This window comes from Xyrauchen texanus, chromosome 36, assembly GCF_025860055.1.
Source record: "Xyrauchen texanus isolate HMW12.3.18 chromosome 36, RBS_HiC_50CHRs, whole genome shotgun sequence".
NCBI lineage: Eukaryota > Metazoa > Chordata > Actinopteri > Cypriniformes > Catostomidae > Xyrauchen > Xyrauchen texanus.
In genome coordinates, this window is record NC_068311.1 from 11,862,823 (window position 1) to 11,888,190 (window position 25,368).

The window sequence follows — 25,368 nt, forward strand, 5'->3', positions numbered from 1 at the left end:
CTCAACTGAGCAGGCAACTCTAGTTATTTTACCACCCTATTTACTGCCCCCTCACCTACCCCTTACGGCTGGTATCTTAAGCTGATGGTGCAGTTGCTCTCTTTTGTGACTGATGGAGTCACTCCATGGTTGCGTCGTGACAGAAGTGAGAAAGCCATTGAGACAGAGCACTGACATTTAAGGATGACCTTTTCCAAGAGCCTCATCATCTATTACCCAACTGATCTCCATTGCGCAGCAAAATTTAAACACCCCTGCTGTGCATGCATTTGCTTCTAGGCGGAGGATGAGATGTGTTTGCGTGCCGACTGTCAGTCAGTTAACTCCTGCGCCAGCCTGCCAGCAAGGGTACGGTGAAAGTCAGAGGCTCCAGTCTGACTGATGAGCCGTCGCACTCCAGGGCCCCAGGATTCTGGTGAAATGGTGACATTGCACGCGGCCCCACCTTCATTTAGGATGCCATCATTTCATAATCTCTGTCAATCAAAAAAGGGCTGTTGTTCTTTCTCCACCTGCTATTGATCTAATATTATAATGTGACTATTCAAATACACAGACCTGAGTCATCCAAAGCCGCTTCTTTTTATGATTATTTATTGCTGCTGAAGTCATAAAATAAATGACACATACTTTAGCTAGGATAAATGGTGTGTGTAATATGAATGGGCTTCAGTGGTTGCAGACTACGCCATACCAGACGCTGTCTCTCTGTGTCATTTTGGCCTGTGAAACAGATTAATGAGACTTTTTAGGGTCAGGCAACATGTACAGTATAAGCTACTTTTCAAATTGGTTCAACGTTTTACACTGATTATAAATGTGAAACAAACTAGAATTAATTTGAAGGACCAGCACAAAAATAGCACCCCAGATTTATTGTAGTGAAAGAAAGTTGCATGATAAGTTTTAATATGTTTACAAAAGAAAAGAAAATGCACCTGCAGCGAACTACAAAAACAAATAAAAAATCTATGGATGTGTTGGTGTAGTTAGACGCCAGGCTGATGTTCATGTTTCTGTTGTTCCTCTCTTGTTTGGTTTGGCCTTGCTGAAAGCCAGTGTGTGCAAGTCAGAGACTACATCAGTTGACTTGTGGGAGGTTTGTCCCTGCTCCTGTACTTCCCCCTCCTCCTTGTTCTTCCTCTCAACCATATCCTTTGTCCTCTTACTATTTTATTTACAGATCTTTTGGGTTCAGACATAAACTTTTTTTCTGTTGTATTTTAACACTTATTGTGACCCGTGGTGCTGAAAGGGGGGACACTTGGCCCAAAAATTTAACTTTGTTCATCATTTACTCACCTACATGTTGTTCCAGAGACGGTTTAGCTCGAGACAGACCACTTGTATTACAATTAATGGAAGGAATTGAAACACTCAATATGGCAGGTATAGAAGAGGAAGTCTACAAGTCTTTCAGGTAAAACAGGCAATCACCATTTAGATACAGATTTCACCTATCAGTTAACTTGAGAAGGTTTTTTTTTTTTTGGCGTAATCTGAGTTAAACAAGCACAGTTTATGATACCATTGTGGTTGGTTTTTACTTCGGATTTGAAATATGTTATTTGATCGTAATCTTGACCAACCGTTTTGGAGATTTCGGTCTTTCCCCATTCAAGTAGATAGGAGCTGTACTTTTTTTTGTACAATAGCTGCCTGGGAGTGTTCCCAAGATGGCTGCAAAGTGGACCTACTTGCCTTGAAAGGGGCTTTGTTTGTTCTGAACCCATATGACATTCTTATTTCTGTGGAACACAAACAAAGATGTTAGGCAGAATTACTAGGGATTAACAGCTTCAGTCACCTTTCACGTTCATGGAAGAATGAACATCATACAGATTTGGAACAGCCTGTGGAGTAAATGATGACAGAATTAACATTTTTAGGTGAATTATCCTTTTAACACTTTTCAATTCTTCATTCTTTATTCCTTCCACCACAATATTCTTTATTTTCTTTTTATTTGAAACTTTCTCTAAAACTTCTAAATGTTTTAAAATTTCTCTCATCTGCTTTTTCTGGGCATATATGTGTCTCCTAATTGACTGCATCCCTCTGTATTAGTGGTTCTGGTAGAAATCAGCTATTTTCATCTTATCCAAGTTTTGTGAGAGCACTAATTCCAAGCGCAAGTTTCATGCCAGCACAAAGTGCAAGTGGGCGTGAGTGAGAGTGTATTGTGCTACCTGTGGGTGTATGGACGCAAACTGCGGGTGTATTGTATGTTAATAAATTGGCACAAAGCGCAATTTGCTATTTTGCTGAGAAACAGCTCATTGCGCTAAAACGTTTCAATACCACGTCTGTTTTCAGAGCAAAGTGTAAATTCGGTTTGGAGATTCCACCAGCAGGTGGTAATAAAGTTCAGCTCCAAACTCAAATTATGTCCCTGACAATCGTTTTATGAAAAATTTTTTATGAGATTTGTGTTAAACTATCTATATGTAATGGTTTATTTTTCAATTATTAGTATTATTATTATGTTTATATTTACGAATTGTATTTCTGATCTAAGTTGTATTGGTATTTTTCTTAAAAAATGTTGTATTAAATTTTTTCACGTTTCAATTAATTAAATATTTCAAAATCTAAATTACTAAAGAAGTGGTTGCCGGTACAATTACTGCTAATACTAGCCATGATTTATGTGCCAGTAGATGAAAATGATTAATAATACTTACATTCTCTATAATTTAACAGAGTCTAAATCCATATCCTGAACCAAATTTTCTATGCGTATTAAAGGAGTGTGTCCCAAGGATGCAGTTAATGCACAAAATAATGCAAGTCTATATTACTATTCCTCTAGATGCCGCTTCTGTAAATGCATGCAGTCCATTTACACTACTAACTTCTTATGAATTTGCTGTCTTTGTTTATATCACTGGTGCTTGATAGAATGGACTATATAATAGGACGCAGACACTGCAATAACCGGAGAAGAACCTCAGAATTAAATTGCACTTGACCCGATTAGCGCCTTGCTCATGGGATCTTGCCAAACCCACTTGTGCCTAGACTTAGCGCATGCTTGCACGAAAATACCAAAACTTCATGGCCGTGCCCATTGACTAGTGTTAGCTCTCTTAAAATAGGGCCCTAGATCAAAGTCGCTGGTCATGTCTGTGAACTTGGATTTTGAATGATTTTATTATGTTAGGGGATTGCTTATGTTTTCAATATTCGCAAAAATGTCTATACAGCCACCATTTCTTGTCTTTGGATTCTGGGTAAAAATGTATGGTTTCACCTTCAAGATTTGCTTTTTCCATTCAGTGCTTCGGATTGAATGAACTAATTCTCGTTCACCCCTTCATTTATACTTGTTTCAGATGAAGGGTGCAAAACAATATGTGACTTATTGAGATCTCCTACAGCATGTCAAAATAAATGTGTGCATCGAATGACATTTTGACAGCGCCGCCCCATTTACTCTGAGCTCTTTGACTGTAGAGAGGGAGAGGTGACACACAGGAGATGCACAAGTTACCTGACACTGCAAATCTCGCAAAAGCACATCCTAGAACTATAGACCTGACAACCTCAGCACCTTGGCTCACCTGGGCTGGGGACAAAGAGCCACTGGTGTGTCCCTGGGTGAGACTTGTCCCAAATTATTTCAAGCTTTGCCATTCCTTCTCTCCATCCATCTGTCCCTCATTCCTGCACTATCCTCTTCTATGGTGAGGTTAAAGTATGCTGTTTGTGTGCGTTTGTTTTGCGTGTGAGATAGAGAGGCAGGCAGCACAGAAAACCTGTGTCACTCTCCATTAGCTACCGTATACTGACAGACAGGCTCTGGACTGCAGCTGTGTCTGCCTCGTTCACTGCGGTCTCCGCAGGCCGCAGGTGCAATCTAGGCCAGCCCGTTTCGATTGTGCCAGTCGCCCATGCTGCAAATATGAAACGTACTTCATACTTGTCTGTCACGCTGCTGATGAAGACAGATGTGTGTTTTCACCATCTCATGGCTAGCTGTCCGCTTCTGCACTACCTCCACCTATATGTGCGATGGTGTGAGTGCTACTCTAGGATGAGGATCTGTCACAAAATGAAACCTCTGTCTCAAATAATGAGGATTTGATTCCGTTATAATGGTTTGCAATTTTTACTTAGTTTGTATTTCTATTTCATTTGCAATTTGACATTTCAATTTACATTGGTTGTTATAAGTTTTCACTCCAAGACTGTTAGTTTCAGTTCAGTTTTAGATTTTAGTTTATTGACATTTATATTTATTTGTATTTCAAATTATTTCAAATTATTATAAAAAAAAATTCAAATATTTTAAAATATCAAAAACAGATTAATTAATGTTAATTTCATGTTTTTTTACGGTCTTATTAGTATTATTATATAAAAAATAAAAATAATATATATATATATATATATATATATATTACGTTTCGTTTAAGTACACTGGTAAACACCACTCTGGGATGAAGATAAGCCTCAGTCTGGAACATTTACACACAAAAAAAAAATGTGCCTGTCGTGCAGGGTTTTCAGTTTAATTTGAGTTTTTCAGTGTATTTACTTTTTTTTATTCAAGTAATTTAAGGGCTTAATGTGTTAATTGACATTTTAGAAATAGTTTACATTTATTGAAGATATACAGTGTACCAAAAACTAGAGGTAAAATTCATTTATGGTCATTTCATGGTCTAATTATGTTCTTTTCTGGTACATTATTTCAGTTAACAAAAATGTCTACACTGGGACGAAGCTCTGTCTCAAATAATCAGGATTTTTCATCCATCGTGTACGGTACATATTTTTTAAGCTACAAGAGCACAAAATGATGAAACATTATCTATAGACAATTTATGAAATGGCATCTCTAGCTGAGAGGGATGTGTAGTAATGATAATTACTCAAATATGTGAGCACAAAAGACCATCTCTGAATGGAGAATGATGCTCCCTTGAGGCACTGGAAGGGTGCTTGTAATTCTTTAAAGATGACACAGGTGGAAATGAGGTAGCTAATTGTGGATGTTCGGAAATTTCAAAGCTAATTTGGAGGCACATTTGACAAGTTTATTGACACCCGGGTAGAGGATGTGTTGGAGGGGAAGAGTGCTGCTGGGGTTTTTTTCAAGTGGAGAGAGATTCTGGAGATTGAGAATGTGGGAGATAAAACATAATGTCTCTGTTAGTATGGAATTGCAGGGTCAGTGCTTTTATAGAATGCCAGTCTGTGTTTTTGTTCGAGTGTACGGATTCCCTCTCCGCGACTGACATTTCTGCCTGGAGTAGATGATTGTGTGAAATGCTATTTCCAAGGCAGGCCGCGGTCCTTGAGCTTTTTTTAAAAAGTGTTTGAAAGTCACATTGCGAAATGTCAGCTTTTCCATCGTCCCTCCATGAAAAGACTCTGTAAATGGCAGTATTTCGCTAACATCAGCAGGCTAATTGTGGTAAAAGACTGCTGACAGGTCAGGTGTGAGCCTTTCTGACTGCTCTGAGTCTGATCCATACAGAGAAAGACTAAGGTTTTTTTCCCTCTCTCTCACCTTCTTCAGTAACAAGCCGACTGTACATGATGTTAAATTGCAATGCATACACAATTTCATGTTCCTTAGACTTTTCTGCCAGACGAACAGAATTTTGTCTCAATGTCATTGTAACACAGAGCTCATCTCCAAGAATAATTTATTTTTAACGAAAGACCAAAATGAAGGTGGCATGATTAAAAATAGGGCTGTGCCAATACAATACATATCGATAAATCGCAGTACTATTTTTTTTCTCATGATATTGTTTTGATACTATAGATCCATGTATCAATATTTACATTCAACTATTTGTGTATTGATATCACGTAAACACACAAAGTTGATGTTTTGAGCTACATGCTCTTCATCAGACATCATTATATAACTGAAATATACCCAAATGAATTGGAATAGATTCATAATCAAATAAAATTATCATATTGGGATGTATCGTATCATGAGGTGTTGTATGTGTATGCATAGAGCCATAACAAATTGCTACTCTCTGTTCATTAAACAGCTGAGAAAAGGGCCTCTTATTTACGTATTCATGTATTTATGGATCTGTTTCTTGATGCCGCTCTGACAGATATTATGTATAATAACACAAAGCTGGACCGTGGTGTGGGGGGTAAAAAGCAACCAGTGCTTTCATCTCAGCAGCAGCTCTGAAGTACCCAGATGGGCTTTGTAATGGTGCAGTTGACAACCTTCCAGAGTGCATCCATTTTGAGCCTGCACACCCCGCAAACAGTCCCTCTGTCCCTCCCCTTGCTGGGGGGCCTGGGGTCTTTACAGATGTTGCCCAGACAAAGGCACATCTGGATGACCTACTCCCAGCTGTTCTGACACGACCTCAGGGTGTGTTCATGGCCCTCAGCTTGGCGCACAGAGGCAGAATGATGAATAGACGAGGTGATGTCGTACGCCCACTGTGAACGAGTGCTTCACGTTTCTACACCGCTATTCATCAAGTCGCTGGAAGTGAGTTTGCGCATCTATCATCTGTCAACGATGCACACACTCCCCCCGTAAACCTGACATTATAGAGTAATTCGATTTCTTTCTGAGCGAAGGGGAGAGGCCCGAAGTACACTACGTGGAGTATTTGTTTTTGTAAAAGGAGAAGAAAAGATTTTGTATGTGCGTTTTGTTTTGTTTGACAGTGGGGTTTTAGTTTAAGGAATTATTTGCACAAACATATGTGCCTATTAATGGAGGGACACACTCTGCACACTCTTTTTTTTTGTTGCATCCTCTCTCCGTTGCAAGTTATTCACTGATGCGTAAAACGTTCCAAGTGCCATTCTTTAACTGATTAGCAGTGTAGAATACAGTGGGGAAGTCATGGAAGAGCCATTATTGTTGCAACATTTGATGTATAAAAACGGCTGTGTTTCATTTAGCTCCACTCCACCCCCCATTCCTCTCTTCCACTTGGTCAAAGTGAATGATTTGCATGCGCTCTGAGAGAGAATTAGCCAGCGAAGGTAATCAAGCAGCCCTATTCCGCCAGATGGCTTTCTCTATAGACAGTAAATGGGCACTTTTTAACTGTGTTTTATTCTGTGTTTCTGCTTCAGATAGCACTTTCATTGGACGTGATCTACCTGGATAATAAACGTAATTTCTGCTGGCCGTTATTAGATAAGACCTTTTCTGCCACCGCATTAAAACGAGCTGCTTTTCAAGTCTAATTTGCTATGTCAATGCAAACAAAGAAACCAGGTGTGTTTGTTGTATGTGCGGTAATGTCGTATTTTGCGTCCCGCGGTTCCCGCTCTGCAGAAATTAGATGGAATTTTATGCAGATTGCAGCAGGGCCAAGGCATTGTCGTGTATAGCAGACTGGGGAGCGTTAGACAATAGGGACGAGGCAGGCTACATCACTTGCACCTGTAAAAGGTCTTCATTTGTTTGTTGTTAAAGATCTAATTAGGAGGATGAGGGGAAACAGGACGGGATGACAGCTTGTCTAATTAAGAGGCGCGTCCAGGGTTCCCTTTGAACTACAAGGACGCCCATCTATTAGAGAGGATTCAACCTAAGTGCATTTTTGGTTGCTTTCCTTAAATGAATAAAGATGTGTGTGCTGGAGTGGGCTTCCCTCTCCTCTCTGAGAGCCTAGAACACTTGAAGATTCTGAGCATACCTCAGGCATTTCCGTTGTTTTTGCTCGGGTAGTGGGGAAAGTGCTTTGATGTCAGGCTACATCTGTGATTATTTCACAGTATTTGTGTTTTTGAATTTAGGTACTGGCAGGACTGAGATTTTTATGCTCGTTCATTTTTATTAAATGTACAGATATTTTCAGTGCTTTAATAATGCCTGTGAATGTTCTCAGGCTGATTTGGAGGCCCCAAAACAGAATACAAAAGCAGAAATCTGCAACACGTATTTTTGATACACTCTTTTTTCAAAATGACCCAGAAAAAGCTGTACTAAATGGCCAAAAGTTTGTGAACACCCAAACACCCCACCCATTGTTGAACAAGTGTTCTTGTTGAACATTTACTTTCAAAACCATGGCCGTTGTAAAGGAGTAGATCCTCCCTGACTGCTTCCACTCTTCTCATAAGGCTTTACAGTAGATGTTTGGGGCAGGGCTGCCCCTGAGCATCAGTGAGGTCATGCACTGATGTTGGTTGTTCCAGTTCATCCCAAAAGTGTTCAATGGGATTCAGGTCTGGGCTTTGTGCAGGCCAGTCAAGTTCTTCCACTACAGACTCAATAAACCATTTCTTTATGGATCTCGCTTTATGCCCAGGCACCGGTAGCACCAGCCATGTGTAAGTTACAACCTAGACTAGTTATATCATAAATGGACACTATTTACCCACTACAAAATATGAGCATTTCAGAATTAAATTTAGGTGAAGCATAACTCTTCGCATATGACGATGGCAGTTACACTTTACATTTACTAACTTCTTAGTAGATTTTCAATGTAAAAAATATACTTTTCTCCAGATTGTCATATTAATATTTATTTATTTCCCCTTAATAATTTTAGATGTAGTTCTTAAATATTATTATTTACATATTTAAATGTACTATTTATTATATTTACATATTTTTTGTATCACTTTTCAATGTAAAATGTATTTATTAATGCTGCCATTTAGGCCCTATGTGAGAGGTTTGAATATCAACCATTACAAGATAAACTGAAATGCACGGTTTTTCAACGCATCTGTTTACAAATATGAAGGCTACTTATTGGATCAATAAAGGTAAACATCATGTGATGTGACTAACCATTACGGAGACATACTATCTAAGTCTTGCGTTAAGAACTGTTGTTGCAACTAAATTAGTCACTGACTTAGTTACAAACTAAAAAGCAGTTACTGTGCTCGTAGTTTGAAGGTTATGTCCCAGTTTATCAGTTGGTGCAAACCAGGGCATTATGCACAAAGAGGGCTTGTTACATCCCTGACTTTTTTATATGTTTATCTGAGGACTAAGTAGTCTCCATGGCAGTATGCTTGATTTTATGCACCTGTTAGTAATGGGTGCATCTGAAATAGACAAACCTGTTAATAAGTACAATTTTTATTCACATACTTTTGGCAATGTAGTGTTTAACTGATATCAACAAGCCTCAGTGACCAAAAACGCAGTCGTTGATGCTTGCCAACATTAAAGTAGACCCAAGGTTCAGGCTGAGGTGAGCAGTTAGCGAAGAGGAGACTAGAGCCAGATAATTAATTAGTGATTTGAGAAGGTCGGAGCAGAGAGCACCACCTGCACAGCTACAGCCTCAGAGAGAGATCAGTTGCCCAGAATCAGTTTTTCTTTTCCTTTATTTATATTTCTTTATTACTCCCTCAACCCTTCTTAAATAAAGGCTGCTGTAGACCTCATTTTTTCTACTGTGTATATGTGAGATCCTCTGAAACTAATTAAGGAAGAGGAAAAAGAGGAAGAATATTGAATATAGTAGTTCACCAAGGTTGTTCTAATGAGACAGTCCCTGAGCTGAATGGTTGTCTAATATAAACCCTTAGCAGAGGGTCTGTATTGGATGTTTGTAAAAAGTTAGCAGGTACACTGCAGTTTGTGAGATCCATCTATTACTGTAACACCTTCCCTGAAGTTCACAGTGTTTCATCTATATCAACAGCAGACAGTGCAGGAAGAGGCAGCTTAATTACACAGCCTCAGTTCTTATATTCTTGTTTTTCTCAAGTGCAAGGTTATCTCTTTTCACATTGGTCTGCTTTTCACAGAGAGAAAGAGATGTGAGTTTGGTTTTTAAGTTATGTAATAATTGTTCAGCTTGTATCTCACATATAAAGGACATTTGCCAATACGGTCACTTATTATATACAGTCGCAAGGGAAAGTATGTGAACCCTTTGGAATTACCAGCATTTATGTATTAATTTGTCTTCAAATCTGGTTTGATCTTCATCTAAATTACAATAATGAACAAACACAATCTGTTTTTACTAATAACACAAATTATTGTATTGCTCTTGTACATATTGAATAAATCACTGTGTAGGTTTCACAGTGTAGGTTGGAAAAAGTATGTGAATCCCTAGGCAAATGACGTCAACGAGAGCTAATTAGAGTCAAGAGCTGGCAAACATGGTATCCATTTAATGAAATGAGATTGGATGAGCTACTTTGACTTAAAAGAACTCAGACAAGAAGCATCTTCTGACGTGGACCATGCTTCACAAAAAAGAGATCTCAGAAGACCTATGATCAAGAATTGTACAAGCAGCACTACTTATAATGTAAAAAGGACACTGCATATCAACATGAAAACATCATCCCACCGCTGGAGTACAGTGGAGGGAGCATCATGATTTGGGGCTACTTCAGTGTATGGACCACTTCCCATCATCAAAGGAAAAATGTATTCCAAAATGTATCAAAATATCCTATAGGATATAATGTCAGCGTGGCTGTGGGCCAGCAGAAGCTCAGTAGAAGGTGGGTGATGCAGCAGGACAATGACCCTAAACATCAGAGTAAATCCGCTACAGAATGGCTTCAAAAAAAGAAAATTCACCTTTTGGATTGGCCCAGTCAGAGCCCAGACCTTAACCCAATAGTGATGCTGTGGAATGACCTCAAAAGAGCCGTTTTCCACAGACATCCTTAGAATATGGCTGAGCTGAAGCAGTTCTGTTAGAAAGAATGGTCCAAAATTCCTTCTGAATGCTGTGCTGGTCTAATCAGCAGCTACTGGAAATGTTTTGTTGAGGTTATTGCTGCCAAACTAAGATTGACCAGTTATTAAATCCAAGGGTTTACTTACTTTTTCCACAGCACTGTGAATGTTTAATGGGATGTGCTCAGTATGTGCAAAGACATGAAAATTTTTTGCACGTTGTTAGCTTAAGCACATTGTGTTTGTCTATAATCGTGACCTTGATGAAGATGAGATCTTTGACCAATTAATGCAGAAAACCAGCAAATTCCAATAAAATAATACATGGAAATCTTTATATTGAATAGATGTTTTGTGAATACATTATTCACAACACCCAACATAATGCACAATGCTTTGTGATTTTGCTAACCATGCATTAACCAAATACCAAGAGTATCTAGCAGAGAGTAGTATTCTGAAGTTACTTGTTGTATTTCATATGGTTGCCGAATTTAATAAGCATTTAAATGTTTTAATATCTATTAAGGTCAGTACATTTTATGTAATGCTTTTAAACATACAAAAAAATAAACTGTGAATTCAGTGTCCTTATTTGATCTGTACTGTGTTAGTACCTCTATCTACAGCAAACTCAAAGATAGGATATGATACGAAAGTATTTTATTCCTATTATATATACAAGCTGGGAAAATTTGTTTTTTTATTAGCATGATATGGGGTAAAGAATTACAATTTATGATACCAGCTTTGAAAGGTTTTACTGTTGATTTAAAATATGACCCCATTCAAGTAGATAGGAGCTGCACTGGCATAACTGGAAATAGCCTCCCGGGAGCATTCTAACGATGACCGAGAGTGGACTGACTTGCTAGAAAGACTTTGCTTTAATTTGGTTTACAAATGTTTTTTATTTTTATATTAATATGAAAAAAATGGTTCCACTGCTTTTTTTTTTTTTTTTATAATAAATTATTCCAAACTACATATGACAACATTTTATATATAAAAAAAAATATACAGGGCAGCCAAAAGTTTGGAATAATTTACAGATTTTACTCTTATGGAAAGAAATTGGTACTTTCATTTACCAAAGTGGCATTCAACTGATCACAATGTATAGACAGGACATTAATAATGGGAAAAATTACTGTTACAATTTGAACATTTTAAACTACTTCAACATTTTAAACTAATTCATATTCATCCCCAAAGGGTAAATTGCACAATTATTGTAGTATGCAGGGAGAACAGTGGCTGGCCAGTAACTCTTTTTGTGTCTCTCACATTCACACACATACAAACAAACTCACACCACGGTTAAAGAGGGGAAATTGCAATATGTCGCTTTACAAACTCACCATCTATCTTCCCAGTGTGCACTGCATTGTATAACCATGCAAGTCAGATATTAAGCATTGCCTCATAACATTACTATGCAAAAGTCCTATTTCCCCCAATGATGGAGTCCCACTCCTCCTCCTCCTCTTCCTCCTCCCCTGTACTGTATCTCCCAGGCTTCCCCGATTACGGTTTCTATTCCTCACCAAGTGACCAACGGGGGCCCCCCTTCTCCTTTGCGGACTATGGATCCCTGGGCCCCCAGGCGGCTCAGCTGCTGCAAAGCGAGCATGCCACATCAGCCTGCAACTCCCCTCTCCAGCACCTGGCCAGCCCGGATCAGTATAAGAGCCCAGGTGTGTACCCGCCTCTCCTTCATTTAATGATTGATTTGATTCATGTGGTTGATTCATCACCCTGCCATTCATTAAAACCAAAGAGAGAGAGAGAGAGGGAAAGAGGGAATCGTGCATTTTGCTTGATGTGCGTTGCATGTTGATTTTTCCTATCTTTGATAAAAGCATTCTCATTTTGCCTGTGGAGAGTGTGTGTACGTGGTTGCTAATGTGTATGTACTGTTGAGATATCTGGGCATGCAGGATTCCACAGTGGTCAATTCCTGTGCAATTAACCACAAGATATGGCATATGCGTTTATGCCTGGCTGTGTAGCGCAAGTGCACATATCTTGTACAGCACATATCTAGACACGTATATGTATTACACGCCCATCTGCTCCATACCACTCACATGTCAGCCTGTTGCCATGTGATAAATGATATCCAGACATCCAAAGTCATATACATCCATATACACAAGTATAAAATGACAAGCCTTTTGATTTCAAGTTGATTGTATCTCTTAGTTTGTGTAGTTGGGCATACATTAGTGTCATGTATTGATGTTTCATATTTTGTAAATGCATCCTCTTTTGCAGACTTTGTGTTCTGTTTGCATCCTGTTTTGTGTGCATTTGTAAGATTTACATCAATGAAATGGAGTAGAGTGTGTAGCATGGCTGGAAAATTCTCATTTTGATAGCATATTTAGGGCCAACATATTTATTATCGCCACATTTATGGTCTATTTTGTAATGCTTCATGGTAGCGCACCACTGGACTTGTCACTCAGTCCTCTTAAAAACAGCAGAGTTCCACTTTATATTCAGTAGCCTGTTGACTGTATTCTTGAGATCTCTGTGTGTGTGTGTGTGTGTGTGTGTGTGTGTGTGTGTGTGTGTGTGTGTGTGTGTGTGTGTGTGTGTGTGTGTGTGTGTGTGTGTGTGTGTGTGTGTGTGTGTGTGTGTATATATATATATATATATATATGTATATATATATATATATATATTATTATTATGTATTTATTTATTTATTTTATTTCTTACTGTCTACAGACGGTTATACAATTTTTTCCTTGAAATATCAAAATGACTGACTCGGAAATGGAAGAATTGATCATCATAGTAGAGGTGTATTTGAGTAATTGTTTTGTGTGAATTGCATTTTTTTAATGTATTTTCTGAATAACAATAGAACCGGGGGAAAAAGAATCACGTCATTGACCCATATAAAATAATACTTACCTTTCCGCCAACCATGTGAGCAGCATACTTATATTGTCCCTGCTGCATCACATGCCTTTCCTTCTTAGGAGGGAGTGATCATTCTTTAAATGATTGCATGCTCCAAGATAGACACATCGCACATAATAGGGGATTTTGAAATAAATCCATAATAGTTGGTAATGTGTATGAATTAGTTTCCCAGCTGTATCGAGCTTCAGAAACAATTTCCTACTCAGTTAATGAGCACATCTATTGATGACTTCTGGAGATATACAAGACAGTGATTCAACATGTCTTATTAGCGATGGCCTATTTTGAATTCAGAAGGTGCGATGTGATGTTTAAGAGGCTTTTTTCTGTCCAGTACAAATATCTTAATATTCCTAAAACAGTCAAATAATTATACTTTAGAGTCAGAATTGTGTAAGATATAAATACTTTTTAATCAGAGAATATATCCTAGAATTTTCTTGCATCATTTTTATTTTTCTTTATTTTTTAAAGCTTGAAGCTAAAACATTATCTAGCGATATTTTTGATTAAAACATGAAGATATAATTTGCCAGTGGGGTAAGAAATTAAGTTAAATTTAACAAAGTAAATATACTTTAGAGTCAAAATTTTGTCGGAAATAAAGATTTTAAAGACTTTATATAGACTTTCAGTCAGAGAGTATAACTTGAAATATGTTTATTTTTCTTATCTGTTAAGAAATTGTTTTCTTTTTTGTTTTCTTTTGTTTTCTTTTCTTTTTTGTTTTGATTTGGTTTTTGGTTTGTTTTAAGCATAAATTGAATGCAGAAACATCAAAGCCATTACTAGGTAGTTTTTCTTGAAAAATGTGAACCACGTGTCTCTGTGGTGCCATGAAAATGCCATTTTTTTTTTTTTGAGCGACCCATATAGCTCTTTACAAAAACACGAACTCAAACAATTGCGTCAGTTTTGGAAGGGACTGTTTGTTTGTTCGATTAACGGCAGACGTTTTTGGATAGCTTTTTTGAAAGCAATGTTTATTTTTGTAATTCTGTTCGGTGGCGCAGAAATGAAACACTTCAGCTTTGATTCAAGATATCAAAGATAACAATTTTGCCTCTCAAGTGAATGTGTTGGTACGCTGACATTAACAAGTGAGAGCTCTGACTGGTGGAACCGCACATCTCTCCTGTTGTCTGCGTACTCATTTGTGTGAAAAGCTGATGAAATGTGCAAGCTCGCCTCATTTGTTTTACTCACTGTGGCATATTGCCCCCTATCTAACATATTTGTTCTCTTACATTAGCTCTCTGGGCTATATTCACACAGATTTCTTTTACCCTCCCAAGTTTTTTGGAGGCTGCTGTAGGCAGTAATAGATTTCCCCTTTAGTGGGTGCTGAACTGAAGGCCTTCGCATTTGGAGGAACTTGATTTAATGTTCACTTATTAATGGAAGTGTCATAGAGGGCCGTGCGTAGGAGAAAAATGAGCGTGGCACAGCAAGGGGCCTCAAAGTTTCTGAAAGCTTTCACTTAATTTAATTCATGCATTTGTTTTTATTTTCTTTAATTTGCTTCTCAACAGCAGTGAAATGGAGGGGTCATCTGCGGAAGACAGCAGCCATGGCTCAAGTGCTATGATATAATTAGTCTAATTGCAATTTCCCTTCCTAAAACCCCCTCCAGCCCCTCCTTGTTCTCTTTACCCATTTGTCAGTTTTTCCGCTCCTTAGATTTGTGTTTAAGTTCAGAGGTTCTGACTTAGGGAAACAAATCTTGCAGAGTGCAAATGGCGAGTGAATTGAGAATATTTATGGGCCATTCATATTTATTTGTGTTATGTCCTTATTATAATGATATTGCCCTTATGATATTTGGGTTATTTAGCTGTTTTTCTGTGCATATTTGGAGCCAAACAGCGCAGGTCACTCCAGATTAGCCAGTCTCTGCACCAGTTATAAAACATAAAGACACATCATGATTTTGTTCCTCACGTTTATGTTTTGTTTGTATTGCACATATGTTTGAGTTCTGGAGGAACTAAAAAATATTAGCCATCCTAGATAAACTTTTTATGGTAAATTTTCCACATGTTGTTAGAAGATGTCCGAGTCACGATAAGTTTTTTTTTTTAGTAGAATGTCTTTGATTGGCTTTTATTTGAATCACTTACATCACTTACATTGCCTGCTGTCTTTGAGTTTGCATGCCCATTGTCATGAAAAACCTGGAAATATCAGAAACAAATTCTATGATTATTTTCAGGCATGTAAAAGTTTTGAAAAGTAATGGAAAATTCCTGGAAATTTCTATAGTGAGTTTCTATTGTCTCTGTATATTGGTTTGCAGAAAATCCAGTAATCGTAAATGACTGGAAAAGTCATTCAAATTTGTTGTTCCAAAGGTGTGGGAACCCTTAATTTCGAACCCTGCTTGGGGTTCTCAAGGCTTCATCTTTAACGTTTTCTGCTTTATGCACAAAAATGTCACTTCATTGAAGGTAGAGCCATACCAGCAGTGGAGAGGAAACTCTATGATTCAGTCTTTAACACGTTTTACCCAAGACACCCTCAGCAATTTTCTGGTTACCATGTGGCTGCTAGGCCTGATAGTCCCCTGATGCTAACAGCCAGATAATCACTGCTGTATATTTAAGAAAAAATAATAATAATGTAGGAGAGGGAGAGACCTCTTTTTCAATGACAGGTGTTGATTAGATAGGGGGTGTTGAGGCAGAATCCCACGTGCAATTTTCAGAGAGGGACTGGAGAACTGGCAGTCAAATTTGAAGGAGGATGGGCGTACAGCACTTGATATTAGATTGGGGGAAAGGGAGTGTAAGGAAGCAGAGAGTGGGTGAGGTTATGGTAATGAAAGAGACCTGCAAGGAAGCGATTCATTCTCACTCACACTCTTAAACATCATAGAAAAAAAAATACTCCATCTCTATACAGCAGTCCAACTGTCTTTGCTTGCCGCACTTGAGACCTACTTGAGCTCTGTCTGTTTGCATGCATGCCATGTGAATGCCAGCTAGATGCATCTGACATGCATACAGTGACCCCACAATTTGAATGCTAAAGCCACGAATAAAATGCATGCATGTCTGTGTTATATAACAAAACATCAAACAAACTGGTATTTATTTTCAAGAAAGGTAGCACAAGCACACTTTGCACTTTCTGGTTGTCAAAAAGACAATTTGTTTAAAAGTAATTACAAAAATGACTATAAAGTTAGTCTAGTGTCATTTGTTTGCAGTTGTCACTTGGTTTGATATTTTGTATGTAATGCGATACAAGTGCATTTTTGATTGAGACTTAAGTGTCCAAATTTGTCTGAATTCTTATAGGGGCCACTTTAATCTGCATGAATGACAAAACAATGGTGCAAAACATAGCTGCAGTAGTCTTTAGCTTGCAGTAGTGCTAATTACTTTGCTTTGTGTCTTGTTCAAGTATGTGTGTGTATGTCTATACCCAGACCTGAATTTAGAATTTATTTTGATAACTTTTCATCACAAACGTTTTGTGTAGAATACATTCGGGCACTATTCTTTAAAATACACTAGGTAGTATAGACACACACACATATACATACTTCCTTTCAAAATATGACATTTTGTCCCCATAACACTGTTGATCTGTAGTACTTTGAATATGTACTGTGCAAGCTTGTTTTTAAGCTCAGCATTTAATACACAGCAGTGGTCCTAACTTGCAACCCTGCTCACGTAATTGTTGGCACAATCACTTCTCCGGCAGGCACCAACCCGCCCCGGCCTGGAGCCTTTCCTGGAGCCAGCAGCCCCGGGCCAGTGGCTGACCTGTATGGCCCCACCAGCCAGGACTCCGGAGTAGGAAACTACATTAGCGCTGCTAGTCCCCAGCCCGGCTCCGGCTTCGGACACAGCATTGCTGTAAGTACCCATTCCAACTCCATCACTATTACTACTGCATTTATCGTCCTGCCCATGTTAGTGCTTTTAGTCTATAGTTGCTGCTTTTGTAGTTTTACACAATGTCCGAAGCAGGCTTGATGCTATAAAAGCGATAAAATATGTCTGTGTTAATCAAAGTTTCTGTCATAACCAGTCGTGACCACAAGCGACACAGAATTTTGTTGATCACTTGATTTCAGTTTTTGTGGTATTGTACTTAGTGGCCCCGCCCACAGTGAAATCACATTGGTCAAAAAAACATCTCCACTGTTTTTAAAGGGGATAGTTCACCCAAAAATGTATATTCTCTCATCCTTTACTCACTTTAATGCCATCCCAGATTTGTATGACTTTCTTTCTTCTGCAGAACACAAACCTTTGAAGCTCCAAAAATGACATAAAGGCAGCATAAAATGTAACCATACGACTCCAGAGGTTTAATATATGTCTCCTGAAGCAAAGCAATCACAATCTCCACTTTCACTTTCAGAATGTGAAAGTGAAAGTGGAGATTTACAGCAGAAAAGGACTTAAATATTGATCTGTTTCTCACCCACACATATTATATTGCTTCTGAAGATATAGATTTAACCACTGGAGTCACATGGGTTACTTTTATGTTGCCTTTATATGATTTTTGGAGCTTGAAAGGTCTGGTCACCATTCACTAGCATTGTATGGACCTACAGAGCTGAAATATTCTTCTAAAAATGTTTGTTTGTGTTCTGCAGAAGAAAGATAGTCATTCACATCTGGGATGGCATGAAGGAGAGTAAATAATGAGAGAATTTAGATTCTATTCTATTTAGACAATAGATTTGATTAAAAACAGACTTCCTCACAGTAGTGTTTGATTTCAAGAATGTGTAAGGCTCTCATTGTGTTCATACAAATTACTTAAGGTTTACACATAATGTTTGTTTAGTTAGTTTAAAGTTGAAGTGAGTTATTTCTGTGCCACCAAACTTAATTTAAAGAATAAGCTGTGTTTTCAAACAGCTTTTACGAATACTCAACCCTGTGTGCCATTGATCATTTACAAATAGTCCCAACCCAAACTCACGGCATTGGTTGAGTCAATGAGCCTCACAAACAAACAGAGCAATTTTTATAGCTCTACGGGGTCATGCTTTTTACTGTTTTCAGGGAACTCAACGTACGAATGGCATACTTAAAGTTGTCTCTTCATATTACATATTTCATATTTTTGTATTTTAATATTGAAAAAGTTGCACACTTCAGCTTTAAAGGTACAGCGTTTAAGCTTGCTGCATTAGCTAATAAAAGATTTGAATATTTTTCAAGTTCCAAAATGAAAATACAAAACGTTTTCTAACAAAAGTAATTGGATGAAAAAAAGAAAAAAAAAACCAGTAATAAATATCTCTGATATAATAGGTTGCAATGGATCCAAAGGTGTAATATATGTGCATGTTTTACCAATACTAATTATCGGGAACAAAGCTATAAAAAATGTCTCTCGTTTGAAGCTAGAAAAATGTCAAATCATGGTCTCATTAGTGCGAAGCAGGTGCCCTGGCACATAGCTGAAGTTAGATAGCGTTGAGTTTTAGCATTGCTAACATTTCTGCATTCCCTACCAGCATTCCACTCTCTCTGTCAGCTTCAGGATAACAAACTGTGAACTTGTACCGGCTGTCAGCAGCAGTGTGATGTGTCAGTGTGCTTTTTGTTCATGTGCCAGCTCGGAGGACAGAAATCTCACAATTATTTCTTCTCTCATTTTCAAACCGGTATTTTGTTTCTCCCGCACAATGGCTTTTTTTTTTATCTTTTGAGCAGATGATAGGCATACCAGAGGCAGCCTTTGAAAAGTCCCCCACACAAAGTGCATTTGTAAATCAATAAGGCAATAATAAACTCTTGCATCATAAGAATATGTTGTCTTGGCCTTTGAAGCCATAGGCATTCATTATTCCTTCCATGCATTAGTTTTTAACCTTTAACGGAATGGAGAGATAGAACGTGAGTTGGGAGGAATACCAGAGCGAACAGAGGCCAGCTCATAGGGGGGTTGATGATGGAGGCCGCGGTAAATCACAGGCTGCCGAGAGAATTACCGGCTCCGGACGTTTTTTGAACGGCCGTCCAGCTGCTGGGGTAAAAATGAATAAGAGCTTTTGTATGTGAGGACACTGTTTATTGCCTACCCGCGCACTACTCTGATTCATTATATTTTGAATGCCCCTCTAATCTCTGTTTGTGAGGAAAACCAAATGAGTTTTTTTTTTCTTTTGTGCCCTACAGTTTGCAAAACAGACCAGGCACTCATTAAATCTAAACTGGATTTTCAGAACAACAATGTCACCTTGCACTTGACTTTCACATGTAATTTTTGTAACCTAAATAGAGTCAAATTTAGGTTGGTCCCAAACCCTCAGAACATCTCACTTGTGACTGACAATGTTCTAGAGGCAGAAAGCCTTTTTTTGCATGTGTGTTGCCTGACACAACTACTGCCTCACAAACTCAAATGCATTTCTTTGGAGAATTTTTTTTTTTTGGAGAATGTTCAATTTCTCCAGTGTTTGTAACTCAACCTGGCGCTGGTAAAGTTCACAGTTTTATTGCTCAGAGTGAGGTTTATCTGTGATTTCTGACAGAGCATTGTTCTCTCGCCATGTTTGCTTTTGAATTTTACTGCATGGACTGTGATTTCAGATGATTTCATTAATGATGTTATAGTTGGCATGAATGAAAATTATTATATGCAATTTCCTGATCTTTGTATAAAAAAAATGATATACAGTTGCCACAAAAGTATTTGGACACCTAAAATGTGTGAATGTCAAACCAGTAGCCTTTAGTTTAAGGAAATGTAGCACAAACACTTAAATATTTCACTTAAAATTTTGTCTAATGTATACATTATTATAGTAATATAAATACATGGCCAAGAAAAGTCAGTTTTTCTGGAAATATATTAAAAAAGAAAAGAAGCATTTGTTTCCAGATTCATTTTGTTTTAATATTTTGAATGCAATAACACAAACATTAGGGGTTATTAGTGGGTTCTTAATATAAAAAAGCCCTTAATAAAACTATATATTGTTATGTAATGCTTTAAACATGATAAAGGCCCTAAATACATTTTGGTTTAAAAAAAAAAAAAAAAAAAGCATGGTTCTTTTGAAGTTTACAAGAATTCTTCAAATTCCACAAAATAAATGCATGAAAATAAAATACAAATTTAGGGATCCAAACTCCTCACCTGAAACCATAGTCGGTTATTTTTGTGATTGTGAAGAGCAATGATTGATGTGTAAATTTGAGTGATAATTCTATGCGTTAAGGGTCATCACATGACTCGCGTAAGCGCTGCAGAACACACTGAAGTCTATGAAGTGATGTCACTTTACACCAAAGTGTTTTTCACACACACGTTTTTGCTTCACCAATAATGTCTTTGAGAGTACGAAGCAACAAGAAATATTTAAAAACTGTCCAAATTTGTGAAGAGACATTGAATAATGTATTTTAATGTAATGTTACCTTATTGTTTACTAATATCAGAGACTCCAGTTATTGAACTAATTTAAATTCACCAAGAAAACGCTTAGACCTGAACATAAAAGAGACCTTTTATTACTTTCTGCGATCAAAGCAACTGCAAGCTATTTTCTCTCTTCCAAATACACGTTTTCAATGTTTATTGTGCACACCTCCCACTTTTTTACGTGGCATATGTGTAAAATCACCCCTCTGTGACGCTTTCTGCAACTCTTGTCATGTGGAGGGCGATGACACCTCGACTCAACTCATGTGAAATGTGGGATAAAAGCTTGTTTTACAAAATTTAGAATTAAGTTATAAAGAACATAGTTCAAGCTCAAATTTATTGTTAAATACTTGCAAATAATATATTTGTATATATATATGTATATATATATATATATATAGCCAATATACAGTATATATGACACTGTCCTTGCCACAATGTTGTCTTTTACATTCACAATCGCGAGTAACATTATGAGTGCATAATACACATTCAAAATGACAAATTAGGTATTTGCATCCTTAGTTGGTTAGTATAACATTTCTAGCATAAAACAGTGGACAATTATATCATGTTTCACTACTTACTGTACATCTTACATGACACTATGTCAATGTAACTTTAAAATGTAACTTTGCTTAACCATTATGTAATCCCTGCAACAATTTGGTAATATCTGATTATTGGAGCAGGACTTCAAAATCAATCATTGCTCTTTTAAATGTTCACGTACCTTTTTCAATTTCTCTTATTTATTTGCGCTGAAAAATGTATTTTTGAATATGCTTTTTAATTAGACCAGTCTATGGTAATAATGTGGACTGATTTTTAAGTTTGATTTTATATATAAAAATATTCATTCATGCTAGCAACACATGCAATGATTGAAATATACTTACCAGTGGTGGACATATTAGCCATTTCACTCAGAATGCATACTGACACTCATACTAACTCTACACTTTTAGGGTCCTTTGATTGCGACAGCTTTTACAAATGGATACCATTGAAACCTAACAGGTGGTTGGTTGCCATCTCATTTGAGGTAGATATCCTATACCATTTATGACCTATTATTGATTTGTGCCTTTATAATCATGTATCTATTCTCTATACTCTCTTCCTCTTTCATCTGGCTATTCGTTTTTATTCCCTCTCATTTTGATCTCTGATAAGTTTAATTTGAATTTGTGTAGTGCTTTTATTTTTTCATCAACACCATAAGGCTTTTACAGGGTTTTCAAAAAAATCCCAGACAAGAGAATTTAAACTTTATACACAACAAAGTGGCTTTCAAAGTGAGTCATATCTCTCCTTTACAGATTAATTATATATTATTGATTTTACATTTAAAAGCCCTTTAAAAGCCTATAAAAGTGTTTCTCGTTTCGCACCATAAGTGTGGCGTCTACGCGTCTCCCCGTCACATTATTTCACTAGTTCCTCCTTTATTCTACGCCTGCCTGTCAGTCAGTCGACTGCTCCTTTCATGCATGATATCTGCAAGTGGGTCTTCACCAGAATGCACAGTTGCTTTCTTTTACTGCTAGAGTTCTATTGCAACAGCCCCGGCGTGTATCAACTGCATCCTTTATGAAGTGCTGTATTTGGATATTTTGCACAGGTGTTTCAGCTTTGATTAGTGTGCACCTGGAACAGAGCCCTTGAAGTCGAAACAAGACACTCTTTGCTGAGAATCTGTTGACTTAGGTACCATCTGAAGTAATTTATCAGGTTTTGGGGATAAAATGCGCTTTTTCGTAATCACTGCACTTGTAAAGCTAGGTCTTAAGGGCTTAAAGGTGATTTTGTGTTATGGATGTGCTGAGATCTCAGATATGGGTAAATCAGAGATGGCTTGATTATTTTTATGCAGTGTGTGTGTGTCTAAGTGGATGAAAATTCATTCCGTTAATAACCTCCTCTTGCTCTGAACACCTTTCCTTGTCCGCTGATGTCATTTAGGCTGTTGGATAATGTTAACAAATAGCAGACAACATAACCAAATACAGTGGCAAGAAAAAATATGTGAACTCTTTGGAATGACCTGCATTTATGTATAAATTTGTCTTAAAATATGGATTGATTTAAGTTACACACACACATCATTTTGTCTATACTTGTGACTTTGATGAAGATGAGATCACTTTTTATGACCAATAAATGCAGAAAACCAACTAATTCCTAAGGGTTCACATACTTTTTCTTTCCACTGTAGCAATTTTTTAGCAAACTTACATTCATGTCTGGCTCCATTCTGGTATGAAGCACCCACTTTTCACAGTCCAGTTAATAACCAATACACTTAGTCCCGCCCTACATTGAATATCCTGTTTCAATCAGAAATGTCACATTACAGAAGGAAAGCAGGTTGCAAGTTGGGGTTCACGTTGACTAATATATCAGGGATTCTACAGTCATGGAAGTCCTGGAAATATCAGGGAATTTTGAAATTGTGATTTCCAGACCTGAAAAAGTCATGGAAATTAATGAAAATGTAAAACGTCCTTGAAAATAATACTAGTAATTGGCTTGAAATAGCTCTTTGTGAGTGAAATCTCTCTAAAATATTTTTAATAATCCTTACCAGTATTACGAACAACATGGAAAGTCAAAGAAAAGTCATGTGAATGAATTTTGTCAAAAAGAGGGCAAACCCTGATAATGTCCCCAATCATTTTTTTCTTAGCATGACATAACAAGTGTGATTACCCCAGACTCTGTGGCTTTTTGGCACTTACCTTTGACCTGTAGTCTGTATAAGTGTTCTGTGCACTGCTGTGTTGCCCATAATCTTCCTAAAAAGCTTGTCGTTTTGTCCTTGAGGCAAAACAGATGATTGATATAATGAGTAGGTAGGATCGCTACGTCTGTACATCTGCGCACACTAAGCGACTGATTGAACTCATGGATTCTCCACACGCTTGATTGGAAGTACACATGATCAGCAGTCTGAGAAAGCAACAGCATCCGGGAGATTTTGAAGAAACCGCTTCTTAACCTGTCATTTTTAATGCATGCTGTTTTTGCATGCTTTAAACACTAACATATGTCATGTCGCTGTCTGAACCCCATGTAGATTAAATGTTTGAGTGGATAAATATTCCCATGTGTTCTGTATCTGAGCTTGTGCCTAAACAATTTCCTGTGTCAAAAGCTTAATGAAAAGATTCTGACAGTGGCCTGATTTAATAGTAAGCAATATAGCATTTCTACTTGAATTTAAATGCTGTTTTCTCCAAGAATTCATCTGGTCTGAATCGATGCAGTTTTTTTTATTGCTTTAACATTTAAACTAGTTTTACTTTGTGTGTAAATAAGTTTTAGTACATATACAAATACATTGCACATCCAAAGACAATATTTGTTTTTAAAGTCTAAAGTTCACCTAAAACAAGTTATTTGAATTAGACTTTCCTTCATACTTTGTAATTACTATTTTCCATTATTTGGAATAATAGTATGTAGTAAGTTATGAAAATGATTAAATATGCAAATTGAAGTATGGGAATAATGTAGTGACCGAATACAAATTTAAACAAATCAAAATGTCTTATATTTTCTTTTTTTATTTGCCTAGATTACAGTTCTGCAGTCTCTGGGCATTCATAGTTGATCCAAAATAAATGCATAATTAAATTAAATTAATACCTTTGGGAATGAAATTTATATGTAGACATAATTTATATTGTTCTACAAAAATATTTTAAGCATTTAAGCATAAGCCTTTAGAACAAAATCTTTTTTAAGGTCATGCAACACAAATTCAATGCCCAAACATTTGACTGATATTGTACATTACAGGGCTTAAGGTGAAAAATGTACAGATGTTCATCTAAGACATTATGGCACCAACAAGGCTCAGATGCAACACATTTTTACATACCCACCCTGCTTCATTTTGAGAAACTTCTCTGTTTGTTTCAGCAGAGCTTATCAGGAGGCCCAGGGAAGACTGGCCAGAGTTTCTAATTGGTTCTGTGTACAGGTAAAGACCATTCAACTTCAAGCACTACAGCGCAGAACCGCACTCTAAAGCTGAGATGGCACCACACGAAGATCAAATGAAACGTCAGAATCATCTCAGAACGAAAAAAAAAAAAAAACAGAAAAAAAAAATCTGCTGTACTATACTGACAACCTGGCTTTTGAATAATTTATCCTAGTGTAGCCCCTCAACTTGAATAGGATTTTAATATAATTTTTCCCTTTATTGTTTCTTTCTGTCATTAGAAGAGTGTGATCTTTAGTGATCTTTTATTGAGCACATGTTGAATCAACCATTGACATTTATTTGAGTTTTAAAGATTTTCTTCATTGTTCTTGAATGTTCTCTGATGAGAGCGACTATGTAAACATAAACTTTGTCTTTTTGTTTCTTTTTTTGTTTTTTGAGG

The 25,368-nt window shown here is 37.2% G+C and overlaps 1 protein-coding gene across 7 annotated transcripts in view; it reads left to right on the forward strand.

Moving 5' to 3' along the window:
* The window catches only part of LOC127629652 (RNA-binding protein Musashi homolog 2-like), a 363,022-nt gene extending 337,923 nt beyond the window's left edge, over window positions 1-25,099 (forward strand). For 3 of the 7 annotated variants that reach the window (XM_052106789.1, XM_052106792.1, XM_052106794.1), the window contains 4 exons: window positions 12,145-12,324; window positions 17,276-17,430; window positions 21,940-22,016; window positions 24,902-25,099. In XM_052106789.1, coding sequence (XP_051962749.1) covers window positions 12,145-12,324; window positions 17,276-17,430; window positions 21,940-21,981 — 377 coding nt within the window. In that variant the 3' untranslated portion in view covers window positions 21,982-22,016; window positions 24,902-25,099. Of the gene's footprint in view, window positions 1-12,144; window positions 12,325-17,275; window positions 17,431-21,939; window positions 22,017-24,898 lie in introns of all 7 variants that reach the window. The other 4 variants (XM_052106790.1, XM_052106791.1, XM_052106793.1 and 1 more) reach the window with 4 other exon arrangements.
* Window positions 25,100-25,368: the final 269 nt, after the last annotated feature.